Here is a 16837-nt window from a genome sequence, read left to right as displayed (position 1 = left end):
TCCAATAGAGCCAACGCCAGCCGGCTCCAAGACGGACCCGCTGCTGGCCAAGGCCGAGCCAATCAGCAACAGTGGTAGCGCCTCTGGGATAACATATTTAAGAAGGGGAAAAGTTACTGCACAGCAGCAATTGCAGCCGGAGAGAGGAGTGAGCATATGTGAGAGAAACAACTCTGCAGACACCAAGGTCAGGGAAGAAGGAGGGGGAGGAGGTGCTCCAGGAGCCGGAGCAGAGATTCCCCAGCAGCCCATGGTGAAGACCATGGTGAGGCAGGCTGTCCCCCTGCAGCCCATGGAGGTCCACGGTGGAGCAGATATCCACCTGCAGCCCATGGAGGACCCCACGCCAGAGCAGGTGGATGCCCGAGGGAGGCTGTGACCCCGTGGGAAGCCCATGCTGGAGCAAGCTCCTGGCAGGACCTGTGGACCCATGGAGAGAGGAGCCCAGGCTGGAGCAGGTTTGCTGGCAGGACTTGTGACCCCATGGGGGACCCACGCTGGAGCAGTCTGTTCCTGAAGGACTGCACCCCATGGAAGGGACCCATGCTGGAGCAGTTTGTGAAGAACTGTAGCCCGTGGGAAGGACTCACATTGGAGAAGTTCATGGAGGACTGTCTCCTGTGGGAGGGACCCCACGCTGAGGCAGGGGAAGAGTGTGAGTCCTCCCCCTGAGGAGGAAGGAGCAGCAGAAATAATGTGTGATGAACTGACCAAAACCCCCATTCCCTGTCCCCCTGCGCCGCTCGGGGGGAGGAGGTAGAGAAAATCAGGAGTAAAGTTAAGCCTGGGAAGAAGGGAGGGGTGGGGGGAAGGTGTTTTTTTTAAGATTTGGTTTTATTTCTCATTATCCTACTCTGATTTGATTAGTAATAAATTAAATTAATTTTTTTTCCCCAAGTCAAGTCTGTTTTGCCCGTGACGGTAATTGCTGAGTGATCTCCCTGTCCTTATCTCGACCCACGAGCCTTTCATTATATTTTCTCTCCCCTGTCCAGTTGAGGAGGGGGAGTGATAGAGTGGCTTTGGTGGGCACTTGGCATCCAGCCAGGGTCAACCCACCACAGTCCTTTTTGGCGCCCGAACAGGGACATGAGGAATTCGAGATAAGGATAGCAATTGGGAGAGGTAACGGGCAAAACATGGACTGAATAATGTTAGAGAGCGGAATGATCGTGGGGAATTTTGGTTGTTGTAATTGTGGTGAAGGGACGAGGGGTGGATTGTGCGTAAATTGTCCACTTTCGTTCGGTGTCATGATGATGTTATTTTGATTTTGGTGTGGGGAATTCTTTTTTGTTGATGTGAGTGAAGTTTGTGAAGATTGTGTGATGAATGTGGATTTTAATGATAATTCTTAAATATGTGATTCACAGAGGCGAGGGGTGGAATGTATTGGGTTTGCATGGCAAGGTTTTGGTAGCAGAGGGGCTACAGGGGTTGCTTCTGTGAGAAGATGCCAGAAGCTTCCCCTATGTCCAATAAAGCCAATGCCAGCCGGCTCCAAGATGGACCTGCTGCTGGCCAAGGCCAAGCCAATCAGCTGAGGAGGGGAGTGACAGAGCGGCTTTGGTGGGCACCTGGCATCCAGCCAGGGTCAACCCACCACACCATTGGAACACAAAGGGATATTCCATGCCATATAACGTCATGCTCAGCAAAATATCTGGGGGGTAGTCTTTCCAAGGTAGCCATTCCTTGGAGAATGGCTGGGCATCGTTCTACTGGTGGGAGGTGGTGAGTGACTGCCTTTGCATCACTTGTTCCTCCCTCCCTTTTCTTCACTTATTAAACTGTCTTTATCTCGACCCATGAGTTTTCTTGCTTTTGCTCTTCCTTTTTTTCTCCTCCATCCTGCTGGGTGGAGGAGTGAGCGAGCAGCTCACGTGTGCTTAGTTGCTGGCAAGGGTCAACCCACTACATTTAGTCATTGCTTTTGCTTCAGGAAAAATCCCAGCCTGAATGACATTGTTACTCAAACGAATCTCCCACCTTGAGGGCAAGTGCTGCAATCATTTAGCTACAATTTATGCTAGGCTTTGCAACTAATGCCAAAAGCTAGTATTCAGAGTGCTATATCCATAGCAGAGAAAGGTGCATTCCTTAGTGGAGACAGGCACCTACCCATCTCAGCTACTAAAGGCCAGAAGCCCTGTCTCGTCCTCTGTCTTTCATTCCTGACTAATCTAGGTAAGGCTTCTCTTAGGCACTAACTTTTCCCCAGGCACTGTAAGCAGAGTGCTTATCTCAGGATTGAGAATTCCATTAGGCAGTGGAGTACCAAGACACTGCAATACCCAAGAAGGTTGGATAATACTGCCATCAGATCTTGTCACAGGTCTGTTAATCTGTATGATTTAGCAGGTGAAGGGGATGAAGTTTTGAGCAACAGAGAAGAGCCAGGGGCTGCTGATGCATTAGGAAACAACAGGGAAACACCTGAGAAATGCTGCAAAGGAATTGGGGCTTGATCCTCCAAAAAGGTGACACGGTCAACAGCCCAACTGAAGTGCCTCTATAGCAATGCACTCAGCACAGGTAACAAACAGGAGGAGCTGGAAGCCACTGTGCAGCTAGAAAGCTACGATCTAATAACTATCAAAGAAATGTGGTGGAACGAATCAAATGACTGGAGCTCTGCAATCAATGGCTATAAACTGTTCAGAAGGAAGGAGAGGCAGGGGGGTTGCCCTCTATGTAAAAAAAAAATAAAATGGATTGACTGCACAGAGCTGTCTGAAAAACAGCGATGAACAGGTTGAGAGCTTATGGGTGAAAATTAGAGGTGAAGCCAACAAAGGAAACCTCATGGTTGGTGTTTACTACAGGCTGCCCAATCAAGGGGAGGATGTTGACAAAGCATTCTTACTTCAACTACAGAAAGCATCACACTTGCAGGCTCTGATCCTGCTGAGGGAACTTCAATCATCCTGACATCTGCTGGAAAAGCAGCGCAGCAAGCTGCAAGCAGTCTAGGAGACTCTTGGAGGACATCAAGGATAATTTCTTAATCATAGAATCATAGAATGGTTTGGGTTGGAAGGGGCCTTTAAAGATCATCTAGTCCAACCCCCCTGCCCCTTTATATAATATATAAAGCCCCCTTTATTTATTGAAAGGCCGCAATAACATCTCCCCGGAGACTTCTCTTCTCCAGGCTGAAAAATACCAACTCTCTCAGTCTTTCGTCATAGGAGAGGTGTTCCAGCGCTCTGACCATTTTCGTGGCCCTCCTCTGGAGCCGCTCTAACAAGTCCATGTATTTCTTGGACTAGGGGCTCCAGAGCTAGATGCGGTACTCCAGGTGGAGTCTCGCGAGAGCGGAGCAGAGGGGGAGAATCACCTCCCTCAACCTGCTGGCAACGCTTCTTTTTATGCAGCTAGCTTTTTTAGTGCCGGCTCATGTCCAATTTTTCATCCATCAGTACGCCAAGTCCTTCCCCACAGGGCTGGTGACAGACAGCGAAATTCCAGTTTTTTAATGAATTAGTGCATGGCACCCCCTGGGAAACTGCCCTCGGGGATAAAGGAGCTGAACAGAGCTGGCAGCTCTTTAGGGATGCTTTTCTTAGAGCACAAGAGCTCTCGATTCCCATGCGTAAGAAATCAGGCAAGGAAGGCAGGAGACCGGCATGGCTTCTGGTCGAGCCGAAGCGCAAGAAGGAAATGCATAGGCAGTGGAAGCAGGGACACGCATCCTGGGAAGAATATAGGGACGCTGCCCGGGTGTGTAGGGATGGGATCAGGAAAGCTAAGGCACAGCTGGAGGTGAATTTGGCAAGGGATGTGAAGAACCATAAGAAGGGCTTCTACAGGTACGTTGGCCAGAAAAGGAAGAAAAGTCATGGCAGTCAAGCAAAGTCCCCAGTGACTGGAGAAAAGGGAATACCACACCCATTTTTTAAAAGGGTAATAAGGAGGACCCTGGGAACAATCTATCAGTCAGCCTCACCTCCGTGCCTGGTAAGATCATGGAGCAGATCCTCCTAGAAGACATGTTGAAGCATATGGAAGACAGGGAGGTGATTGGAGGCAGCCAACATGGCTTCACCAAGGGAAAATCGTGCCTGACTAATCTGGTGGCCTTCTACAATGGAGTGACTGCATCAATGGACAAGGGAAGCGCAACTGATGCCCTCTACCTGGACTTCTGTAAGGCCTTTGACATGGTCCCTCACAACATTCTTACTGCTGCATTGGAGAGATATGGATTTGATGTATGGACTATTAGATGGATAAGGAATTGGCTGGATGGTCACATCCAAAGAGTTACAGTCAATGGCTCAATGTCCAAGTGGAAACCAGTGACAAGTGGTGTCCCTCAAGGGTCCGTACTGGGACCAATACTATTTAATATCTTCATTAATGACATAGCTAGTGGGATTGAGCGCACCCTCAGCAAGTTTGCGGATGACACCAAGCTGGGTGGTGCAGCTGATTTGCTAGAGGGAAGGGATGCCATCTAGAGGGACCTTGGCAGGCTGGAGAAGTGGGCCTGTGCGATCCTCATGAAGTTCAACAAGGCCAAGTGCAAGGTCCTGCACCTGGGTCGGGGCAGTCCCCAATATCAGTACAGAATGGGGGATGAATGGATTGAGAGCAGCCCTGAAGAGAAGGACTTGGGGGTACTGGTGGATGAAAAATGGGACATGAGCTGGCAATGTGCGCTTGCAGCCCAGAAAGCCAATCATATCCTGGGCCGCATCAAAAGAAGCGTGGCCAGCAGGTCAAGGGAGGTGATTCTCCCTCTCTACTCCGCTCTTGTGAGACCCCACCTGAAGTACTGCATCCAGCTCTGGGGTCCCCAATACCAGAAAGACATGGACCTGTTAGAGCGGGTCCAGACCTTACTGCAGTCTTTCAATAGATAAACGGGGCTTATAAGATAGAGACTTTTTACCAAGGGCTGTAGTAACAGGACAAGGGGCAACAGTTTTAAACTGAAAGAGGCTAGATTTAGATTAGATATAAGGAAGAATTTTTTTACCATGAGGGTGGTAAGACACTGGAAAACAGCTTGCCCAGAAAAGTTGTGGATGCCCCATCATTGGAAGTGTTCAAGGTCAGTTTTCTAGTAAAAGATATCTCTGCCCATGGCGAGGGGGTTGGACTAGATGATCTTTGAAGGTCCCTTCCTACCCAAACCGTTCTATGATTCTATGATTCCATATCCGAGTTGCATGGGAAGTCCCATGGCAATAAATGGAACTGCATGCAAACACAATGGGAGGAGAGGAATGATGCACAGCAAGTTGCAGTAGCAGCGCCTGAAAATTCTGCCAATTCCCATCTACATCACTGGTCCTAGTACAGGAGAATTTGTGACAGAAAATACCAGTGGGAACCATAATTTGTACTAAGCAGCTATAGACAGCACAAATCAGACACAATCTGTGTCAGGTGCACATCCAAATTTAGGGCCTGATTCTGCTTCAGTGAAATAAGCAGGAACATTATTGTTAAATTTCAACAGAAGCAAGGCTAAGTCACTAGCTCCTAATTTAGGAAAACACACACAGACACTAAACTTTAAACTTCAGTGGGACTTGAGCGTTTTCTCAAAGCCAAGCATAGCTCCTGGCTGAAGTAGAGCTTTAGTTTTCATTCCGAAACCTATTAAGTCTACAAAAGGACTCCATAGAAGGCTTTTCATATGCAGCTTGGTTCTTATTACTGGCTAACCACAGTGACAATTCATTGAAGCTCTTTATACAGTACCATTTCTGAGTTGTCTTAAATATCTATATAATATTTAGAACAATTATAAATATATTAATGCATTGAAACATTTTTCCTAATCATTATATGTAATTTCTCCTTACATCCTCCTTAAGCAGATGCCTTGTGACTGATTTTCTCACCAAAGCACAACATTGTTACCCCAATGCTAGATAACCGATGTCACTTGAGCTATTATAGTTATGAATAAAACAGATGTTTCAGTCTCAACTTTTCAAAGCAGCTAAAGACTGAGCAAACCAAAACCTGATCCAGCAAATCCTCTGCACCAGGAACTCTGACTACCAACAACAGATCAATTTTCCACATCTACTTTTCCCATGTCCTGGTAACTGTGCAAAAGGAAACTTTTTTGCTGAAGGTGATTTTTTTCTTCACTTAACTCTCACTTAAGTTATAATTTCTTTTGAAGTCAGGTTTTAATTTTCCTTAAATCAACTTACCAGTTTCTCTATAGGAAGTAGTTTTTGTATCAATGCCCACAGGTACAATTTCTTCAAACACAACAACTTGAAGGTGTAGAAAAAGGTGAGCTCCTCCTAGGCTACTGTGCTGGTTTTGGCTGGGATAGAGTTAATTTTCTTCATAGTAGCTAGTATGGGGCTATGTTTTGGATTTGTGCTGAAAACAGTGTTGATAACACAAGGGTGTTTTAGTTATTGCTGAGCAGTGCTTACACAGAGTCAAGGCCTTTTCTGCTTCTCACACCACCCCACCAGCGAGTAGGCTGGGGGTGCACAAGAAGTCGGGAGGGGACACAGCTGGGACAGCTGACCCCAACTGACCAAAGGGATATTCCATACCATATGACATCATGCTCAGCAATAAAAAGCTGGGGGGGGAGGTTGGCAGGGGGGCCGCTGCTCAGGGACTGGCTGGGCATCAGTCGATTGGTGGTGAGCAATTGTTTTCATTTGCATCACTTGTCTTTCTTGGGGTTTATTTCTCTCTCTTTGTTATTTTCCTTTTCATTACAATTTATTATTACTATTATTATTACTACTATTTTATTTTATTTCAATTATTAAACTGTCTTTATCTCAACCCACAAGTTTTCTCACTTTTACCCTTCTGATTCTCTCCTATCCCGCTGAGGGGGAGTGAGCAAGCAGCTGTGTGGTGCTTAGTTGCCAGCTGGGGTTAAACCATGACAGCTGCTCTGAAAAAGTAAACAGAAGAACAATACACTAAAAATATCTAGTTGTCAAGATAAAATTATCCACTTGAATGTGCTGCAAGTACAGTGCATTTCTAATCTTTGCATCTTCACTAGAAGCTAATATTGCAGGGTCCTGGAGGCCTGAGGGGAACAACCATCTCTAATCTTTGATTAGGTTATATACAGAAAATGAAGTGGTACTTTCTGCAAATAAAACTGTCTGGAAGACAACAATACTGATAACAGGAAGAGCAAATAGCTTCTCCTCAAAAATAGCATACAGTACCCATAGCACTATGGGAGGGAAAGCTCATCAGAATGGCATACAGCTCTCTCCAGAGGTACCTCCAGCTGCTGTCACTGTCTGAACAGAGTAGTCAACACATGCTCAGACATAGGCAGGAGTTAGCACCTGACTCCCTCTGGTCAGGCACTGATGGCAGCTGGGAGAAGGGTCTTGACTCTGTGCATTTGTTCTAGAAAACAAAGGTATCTGGTTCATGGAATCAACAGTGCACCTTACAGGGAGCCTGGGACAACAACAAAATCTCCATGAACCCAAACCAGTACATTTGTACCAGTGCAAACTAAGCCAGGGTCTTAAGACAGAGTGAGGAAGAGAGCACAAGAATACATTGCAAGGATAAAGATATGGTGTGTGCGGTTCTCTTTTGGGCAGGATGGTTGGAGTAAAGGTGTGTGATAGGAATGATGGGGCTGGAACACGCCTCTTCCTTCACCTCTGTGCAGCCTGCACAGAGCTGGGAGTGACTCTGAAGCAATTTGTACCTGGGAATCAAAAGGAGAAGCAGGTCCAGGATTTTGGAAGGGGTCAGTGGAACTATGCCAACTGATGAGGCAACATGCAGGGGAAGGGGGAGCAAGGAGGAACAAAGTGGGGGTAGACAAAAGGGGTATAAAAGGGGCTGATTGCATGTAAAACGAGGCCAGTCAGTACCCTTGTCTGGCTGATCCCTGTGCCTGATCACTGCAATCTGTCCTATCTTCTTATTAAATCCTTATCCTTATCTTCTTATTAAATCCCCCAGCTCTGGCTGAGGGGTCTGCACCATCTACCCCAGCGGTGGCTGATGCCTCCACCCAGATGGAGCTGCTGAAGGGAGAGGCTGCAGTGCAGACCTCAGACTGCAGGAAGTGCCTAGACCTTTCTCCTGGGGCAGGGACAGGCAGCAGACCTGCCTGCAAAAGGTGTGCCCAGGTGGAGGACCTCCTGCAGCAGGTGGCTGAGCTGCAGGAGGCAGTGAGAAGGCTGTGTAACATCAGGGAGGCTGAGAAGGAGTTAGATAGCTGGTTCCAAGCACAGTCTGCAGTGGACCCACAGCCCATGGCCAAACAGCCAAAAACTCCCCCACCGGCACACACGGAAGGGAGGGGGGCCAATAATGCAGAAGAATGGAAGCTTGCAACGGCAAGGACCTGCAGGAGGAAGAGACTTCCCCCGAAGCCTGAGGTGCCCTTGCAGAACCGCTTCACCGCTCTGCAGACTGAAGAGGAAAGACCCATCACATCAGGAGAGGCGCTGGAGCTGAGTAAGGCAGCCCGATCTGCTCCCCGTATAACAACCAGTGCAACTAAAAAAAGGCGACGGGTGATAGTAGTAGGCGACTCTCTTCTGAGAGGTACGGAGGCACCCATTTGCCTACATGACGCACTCTCTAGAGAGGTGTGCTGCTTACTGGGGGCTCGTATCAGGGATGTCACCGAGAGACTACCAAGCCTCATACAGTCCACTGGCTATTATCCGCTGCTGTTGTTTCACATGGGCACCAGGGATACAGCCAGGAGCAGCCTGAGGAGTATCAAGAAGGACTACAGAGCCCTGGAAGCAGTGGTAAGGGACTCTGGAGCGCAGGTAGTTTTTTCATCAGTCCTCCCGGTCAAAGGGCAGGGGTTTGAAAGGGCCAGTCGAATCTGGCAAATCAACAAATGGTTATGGGACTCGTGCCACAGCCAGGGGTTTGGCTACTTAGACCACGGGACTCGCTTTGAGAAACCTGATCTACTAGGGGCTGATGGGGTCCATCTGTCAGAGAAGGGGAAGAGCGTCTTCAGTCATAGGCTTGCCAAGCTGGTGAAGAGGGCTTTAAACTAAAGTTGCTGGGGGAGGGGAACCTCAATCCATCCCACTCCTACCAGTTTGATGCCAGGGCCAGCAATAGATGCCCAGAGCCTGGAGAGGGATCACAGGTCAGCTGGAGAGCACCTGAAGAGCAGCACAAAGGAATTCCAGCCAGTAAGTCAGCTTCATCGGGGGCCCAACTTAAATGCCTCTATGCAAACACACGTAGCATGGGGAATAAACAAGAGGAGTTGGAGACGTGCGCACACCTGCAGGGCTATGATCTTATTGGCATCACGGAGACGTGGTGGGATGGCTCCTATGACTGGAGTGTTGGAATGGAAGGATACAGGCTCTTTAGGAAGGACAGGCAGGGGAGATGAGGAAGGGGTGTTGCCCTCTATGTCAATGACCAGCTGGAGTGCATGGAGCTCCGCCTGGGGATGGATGAGGAGCCAATGGAGAGCTTATGGGTCAGGATTAAAGGGAGGGCAGGGACAGGTGACATTATAGTGGGGGTCTGCTACAGGCCACCTGACCAGGAAGACCGAGAGGATGAGGCCCTCTATAGACAGATAGGAGCAGCCTCATGTTCACAAGCCCTGGTCCTCATGGGGGACTTCAACCACCCCGATATCTGTTGGAGGGACAACACAGCAGGGCATAAGCAATCCAGGAGGTTCCTGGAATGTGTTGATGATAACTTCCTTCTCCAAGTGATAGAGGAGCCAACGAGGAGAGGTGCTATGCTGGACCTTGTTCTCACCAACAAGGAGGGGCTGGTGGGGAATGTGAAGCTCAAGGGCAGCCTTGGCTACAGTGACCATGAAATGGTGGAGTTCAAGATCCTGAGGGCAGTGAGGAGGGTGCACAGCAAGCTTGCTACCCTGGACTTCAGGAGAGCAGACTCTGGCCTCTTCAGGGATCTGCTTGGTAGAGTACCATGGGATACAGCCCTGGAGGGAAGAGGGGCCCAAGAAAGCTGGTTAATATTCAAGGATCACCTCCTCCAAGCTCAGGAGTGATGCATCCCAACAAAGAGGAAGACAGGCAAAAACACCAGGAGGCCTGCATGGATGAACAAGGAGCTCCTGGACAAACTCAAACACAAAAAGGAAGCCTACAGAGGGTGGAAGCAAGGACAGGTAGCCTGGGAGGAATACAGAGAAATTGTCCAAGCAGCCAGGGATCAGGTTAGGAAAGCTAAAGCCCCGATGATAGAATTCAATCTGGCCAGGGACGCCAAGGGCAACAAGAAAAGCTTCTATAGGTACATCGGTGATAAAAGGAAGACTAGGGAAAATGTGGGCCCTCTCTGGAAGGAAACGGGAGACCTGGTTACCCGGGACATGGAGAAGGCTGAGGTACTCAATGACTTTTTTGCCTCAGTCTTCACCAGCAAGTGCTCCAGCCATACCACCCAAGTCGCAGAAGGCAAAGGCAGGGACTGGGAGAATGAAGAACCGCCCACAGTAGGAGAAGATCAGGTTCGAGACCATCTAAGGAACCTGAAGGTGCACAAGTCCATGGGACCTAATGAGATGCATCCGAGGGTCCTGAGGGAACTGGCAGATGAAGTGGCTAAGCCACTATCCATCATATTTGAGAAGTCGTGGCAGTCCAGTGAAGTTCCCGCTGACTGGAAAAGGGGAAACATAACCCCCATTTTTAAAAAGGGAAAAAAGGAAGACCCGGGGAACTACAGGCCAGTCAGTCTCACCTCTGTGCCCAGCAAGATCATGGAGCAGATCGTCCTGGAAACTATGTTAAGGCACATGGAAAATAAGGAGGTGATTGGTGACAGCCAACATGGCTTCACTAAGGGCAAATCGTGCCTGACAAATTTGGTGGCCTTCTACGACGGGGTTACAGCATTGGTGGATAAGGGAAGAGCAATGGACATCATCTACCTGGACTTGTGCAAAGCATTTGGCACTGTCCCGCACGACATCCTTGTCTCTAAATTGGAGAGACATGGATTTGATGGATGGACCACTCGGTGGATAAGGAATTGGCTGGACGGTCGCACTCAAAGAGTTGTGGTCAATGGCTCGATGTCCAAGTGGAGACCAGTGACGAGTGGTGTCCCTCAGGGGTCCATAGTGGGACCAGTATTATTTAATATCTTTGTCGGGGACATGGACAGTGGGATTGAGTGCACCCTCAGCAAGTTTGCAGATGACACCAAGCTGTGTGGTGTGGTTGACATGCTGGAGGGAAGGGATGCCATCCAGAGGGACCTTGACAGGCTTGAGAGGTGGGCCTGTGCAAACCTCATGAAGTTCAACAAGGCCAAGTGCAAGGTCCTGCACATGGGTCAGGGCAATCCCAAGCACAAACACAGGCTGGGGGATGAGTGGATTGAGAGCAGCCCTGAAGAGAAGGACTTGGGGGTACTGGTGGATGAAAAATTGAACATGACCCGGCAATGTGCGTTTGCAGCCCAGAAAGCCAACCATATCCTGGGCTGCATCAAAAAAAGCATGACCAGCAGGTTGAGGGAGGTGATTCTCCCCCTCTACTCTGCTTTCGTGAGACCCCACCTGGAGTACTGCTTCCAGCTCTGGGGCCCCCAGTACAAGAAAGACATGGACCTGCTTGAGTGGGTCCAGAGGAGGGCCACGAAGATGATCAGGGGGCTGGAACACCTCTCCTATGAGGAAAGGCTGAGAGAGTTGGGGTTGTTTAGCCTGGAGAAGAGAAGGCTCCGGGGAGACCTTATAGCAGCCTTCCAGTACTTAAAGGGGGCCTACAGGAAAGATGGGGAGGGACTCTTTATCAGGGAGTATAGTGATAGGACGAGGGGTAATGGTTTTAAACTGAAAGAGGGTAGATTTAGATTAGATGTAAGGAAGAAATTCTTTACTGTGAGGGTGGTGAGACATTGGAACAGATTGCCCAGAGAGGCTGTGAATGCCCCCTCCCTGGAAGTGTTCAAGGCCAGGTTGGATGGGGCTTTGAGCAACCTGATCTAGTGAAAGATGTCCCTGCCCATGGCAGGGGGGTTGGAACTAGATGATCTTTAAGGTCCCTTCCAACCCAAACCATTCTATGATTTATGATTCTATGATTCTGTGTAACTCACTAGCAAACTGCAAGCTGGACCAGCTGGTGAGTAGGGGGATCCGTGCAGGTGTACCGGGCAGACAGAGAGGCCGTGCTGGTACTCAAGGGATCCACAAATGTGTGTGTGCTTGTGAATCTAGAGATTGTTGTGTGTGTGTGCCTTCACTAGTGAACTTCTGTCTCTGCCAGACGAAGAGGAGGAAGGGGACTTGGCTGTCTGTGTTTGTGCTTTATGCAAGTCCTATATGTAGGTGCTGTTGAAGGCAGTGCCTTGTCTGTGGCAGTCTGTGTGACTGGCCATCTCAGTGTCCTGTGTACGTGTCTCTGCGATATGTGTTCAGCTTCGCTACTGGTTGAACCTCCAAATGGGAAAGCAGCAGCTATGTCTTTCAGTCTGGGCAGAAACCCCAGGTCCCTGGGTGCACCAGGCTGGGTTCCAGTGGCCGGGCAGGAGGGAGTCCTGGGCCAGAGCTGCTGGAGGTGGTAGCCATTCCTAACATCCCTTAACAATGGTCTTGAGTAAGAAGGATACAATAAAAGAAAAATTGGGAAAAATATTCAGTAGCCACTTTTGTATCTTTTTTTAAGAATGATAGAAAAGAGTTACAAAAGCTTGTGCAAGAAAAAGAAGTGATGACTGGTTAACAGGCAAATCCTGCAGTCATTAGAGTTAAAACTCCCACTGGAAGTTTGCCTGAGGACAGACAGTAGAATTGTGCCCAGTAATTCAGGCAGCTAGAATGAAAAATGTCAGTGTGCATAATATTGACATTAAATCTAGCTGATTCATTCCATCTACAGCACTGACATAAATGAACAAAATCTCTGAACCAGTGAAACAAATTTTACTGAATCAAAGGGAGTGAGGGGGAAAAAAATCCTCAATTGATTGAAAAGTCAAATGCAGTTTCTATCTTGGTATGGTGGGTTAAACTTGTCTGGCTGCTAGGTGCCCACAAAGCCGCTCTATCACTCCCCCTCCTCAGCAGGACAAGGGGAGAAAATAAGATGAAAAAGCTCATGGGTCAAGATAAGGACAGGGACATCACTCACCAATTACTGTCACAGGCAAAACAGACTTGACTTGGGGAAGATTAATTTATTGCCAATTAATAACAGAGTAGGATAGTGAGAAATAAGAACAAAACTAAAAACACCTTCCCCCCACACCCACCTTCTTCCCAAGCTCAACTTCACTCCCAACTCTTCTACCTCCTTCCACTCCGAGCAGCGCAATGGGGATGGGGAATGGGGGTTGCAGTCAGTTCATAACACTTCGTGTCTGCTGCTCCTTCCTCCTCACACTTTTCCCCTGCTCCAGCATGGGGTCCCTCCCACGGGATACAGTCCTTCACGAGCTGCTCCCAACGTGAGTCCTTCCCACAGTCTGCAATTCTTCAAGATCTGCTCCAGCATGGGTCCTTTCCACGGGGTACAGTCCTTCAGGAACGGACTGCTCCAGTATGGGTCCCCCACAGGCCACAGTTCCTGCCAGGAGCCTGCTCCAGCGTGTGCTCTCCACAGGCTGCAGTGTGGATATCTGCTCCACCGTGGACCTCCATGGGCTGCAGGGGGACAACCTGCGTCACCATGGTCTTCACCACAGGCTGCAGGGGAATCTCTGCTCTGGTGCCTGGAGCACCTCCTCCCCCTCCTTCTTCACTGACCTTGGTGTCTGCAGGCTCTCACATTTTCTCACTCCTGTCTCTCACAGCTGCTGTGAAGTGATTTTTATCCTTTCTTAAATATGTTTTCACAGTGGTGCCACCAGCTTCACTGATTGGCTCAGCTTTGGCCAGCAGTAGGTCTGTTTTGAAGCTGGCTAGAACTGGCTCTGTCTGACACAGGGGCAGCCCCTGGTCTCTTCTCACAGAGGCCACCCCTGCAGCACCCCTCCCCCCCCCCAATGTAAACCAAATACACTTGGATAAAAAAGAGCTGGGAAAACTATGAGATAAGAAGCATCAGGACATTTTACCCTGGGAGCTGCAGAGAAGTGTATGTGTATAGGGGGGTACCTTCCTTTCATTTCATCTGAACAAGGAAGACTTGCTTTATACTTGCGGAACACTGAATTTCTTTTGCTTTAAATAGCATCAGCTCTGGGAAGGAGGTCACAGACCAGATATGCAAGTCTGTTAGCTGAGTTAGAATACTGTGTGAAGTTTTGTTCCAATGTTTGACAATATAGAAAAGTAAAAAATAACCACAAAAAGAAGGAAAAAATGATATGAAGTTTGGGAAAGTCACAAAGGACACAAAGCATCAATGGCACAGTTCATCCTGTACCAGGGGATACAGACAAAGCTCAGACAATAATTTCTATGTAGTTAAGCTACAAGTGACTGACAACAACATTCAGCATTCAAGAAAATGGCAGAACAAGAAGCCAAAGCCTGTAGATAAAAAAAAATAATTAAAAAAATCACACTCTACATTAGAAAAAAGGTCCTGGGAAATGGAACACCAAGAGAAGGGGAAATGAGGCAGATATTTCTGGAGATACTCCAGCCAAGCTAGAAAATATATCTTCCAGTGTCAGTAGTGCAACTGAGTAACTTTAGGGGTAACCACAATGGTTAAGTTTAGCCTAGGGAGACCATTCTCCCGCTATCAGCACAGAGAAAGAAAGACTCCTTTGGGAAGGCAATTCAAAGAAGTTTAATTAATTTTCTGCTCAGACTTGCCCTCTAGAGGAGTCTTTCCCCACTGACTATACAGGGAGCCTAAGAAACCTGGCCAACTGACCTCCTTGGCTCTAGTCTCTGAGGAATTAAGAGAACAAGGATATTATGCAGTAATGAGCAGTGCTATTCCTATGATTTGATCTAAGTTGTCAGCTGTTTTGCTCTTTTCATGCCTGACAATACAGATTACATTTTCACTCTTCATATAACACATTATCCTGCACTAAGCAAAGACAAATCTCTGTAAAGAAACTGCTGCTGCTTAAAACATTACCTTACCAGTGAGATGCAGGTGTTGGCACTGAGCCTTTTGCCAAACAGAGAGCTTTCCTGGGTCCTTCACCTCACAGTAACAGTAACATAGCAGTACTTCTCTTACCTTGTTGCCCATAACATGACAAATTAGAACAGATAGAAAGAGGATTTTAGACTTGGCAGCACAAAAAAAATTATGTTTTTAGCATTAACCCCTCAAAAAGCAGCCAATTTTCTCCATGCATCTCGTGAAAAACTTGGTGGAGCTAGCACATCTGTTTTTCATTTAGTTCCAAGAGAGAAATATACACTAAAGTTAGGACATCTCCCACATTCATAGTTCTTTGGAAACCTGACAAAATAAATTAACCTGTGCTATACAGTACATCTCTGTCAGTAGCTTACAGCATATTGTGATCAGTTTTCTTTTAACACACTAGACACAAGAACTCCTGTTTTCTGGACACATTAGTGTCTCATTAAAAGCTAAATTTGAAAAATTTTATCCTAAGAATCCAGTTACTTGTATTATCTAAATAAAGAAACACAAATTGTTCAAATGGATAGCTTTTGGATGCATTCTGAGCAGCACAAGCTAGACTCCCTCATGTGCAGTTAGATTCTTCTGCATCTACTTATTCATATCTGAGCCCTTAACATACCTGCAAGGGAGGAGAAAATGGATCTATGAAGAGCATGACCTACTTATTCCTACTCCCTCCTGTTGCTGGCTTTCCTTGCTGCGTGTCTGTTTATAGACATGAGGTGTTGAGTAACATTAGCACAGGTCTGCTTTGACACTGCAAGAAAAATACAGTTTCGGGGGGGGGGAGGGGGTTGATCCTATAAAGTCCCCATCTTTGCCATTGATTATACCAATGTAAAATGGAGGCAAATGCTTCTGTATCAGCACAGCAGTAATGCTTTGTGCAGGTGTAAGCAGCTGTGAAAGGTGCATAAAATTGGGAATGAGTTCAAGGAAACTGGATGAATCATAGAGGGGATCTAAACCAGTTGAGTAAAGGAAGATCAAAAGCTAAGGTCTTTTCTGTACCTCAAAGTTTCACTTGTCTAAATTTCATTTTAAAAAAAGAGAAATTTGGACTTGTGCTAGATGATGTGAGGTGTGAGCCAGATGCAAACCTGCTTATAGCAAGTAACTTTTTCAAATTGTCAAGGGATTTTCTTACCTTGTCAGATCATCAAAGCTAATGTGGCTTGTGTCTGGGAGCCTACCATAAACTTTGGGATGTCACCAGATGTCAGTAAGGTATCCCAGGGATGGGGCCCACAGAGCGCAATTCACACGCGCAGTGGGCAAAATATAAGCCTTCAAAAGAGACCAGGCACAAGTGAAAGTAAATAAAACTTTTTCATTTAATGGAAAATTCACTAACTTTGTGTCTATCCTTCCCCCATCTTAGAAATCATCCGAGTTCTTTGTACTATAGAGAAACAGGTAGAATAGCGCTAAGTCCCAGAGAGTCGCGGGAAGTCACGAAAAAGAAGGCAGTAGCTTTTCCTATTGCTCTTTTACCCCGGAAGAAGATTGAGACGAACAGGAAGTAGGGAGGGGGCAAGCGGAGGAAAATATTCTGATCCCTGTTGTATGGTCTTTACATAGTGCTCTTCCTTCTCCTACTGTGGGTATAGCATTCCTGCTTTTTCTCTTTCACACGCAGATTTCTCGCAGGGGTGGTGCTAGTATGTCGCGGCGGCGGCGGCACAGCGACGAGAGCGATGGTAAGCATGGATGGAGTGAGTTAGTTCCAGGGTCTGGACTCCTCATACCCTGTGCTTGGGGCCGTGTCATCCTTAGGGCTGGGGGAGGGGCAGGTCTCGGCTGAGGTGACT

At 47.7% G+C, this 16837-nt stretch overlaps 1 protein-coding gene across 1 annotated transcript in view; it reads left to right on the top strand.

Annotated features, from left to right (window-relative positions):
- The first annotated feature begins 16667 nt into the window (after window positions 1-16667).
- The window catches only part of LOC127029009 (nuclear cap-binding protein subunit 1-like), a 55760-nt gene continuing 55590 nt past the window's right edge, over window positions 16668-16837 (top strand). The window contains exon 1 of the mRNA XM_050914681.1: window positions 16668-16726. Within this exon, the coding sequence (XP_050770638.1) occupies window positions 16690-16726 (37 nt within the window). The 5' untranslated portion in view covers window positions 16668-16689. The remainder of the gene's footprint in view (window positions 16727-16837) is intronic.

This window comes from Gymnogyps californianus, unplaced genomic scaffold (assembly GCF_018139145.2).
Source record: "Gymnogyps californianus isolate 813 unplaced genomic scaffold, ASM1813914v2 HiC_scaffold_60, whole genome shotgun sequence".
Taxonomy (NCBI): Eukaryota; Metazoa; Chordata; class Aves; order Accipitriformes; family Cathartidae; genus Gymnogyps; species Gymnogyps californianus.
This window is presented reverse-complemented; position numbering and strand designations above follow the sequence as displayed.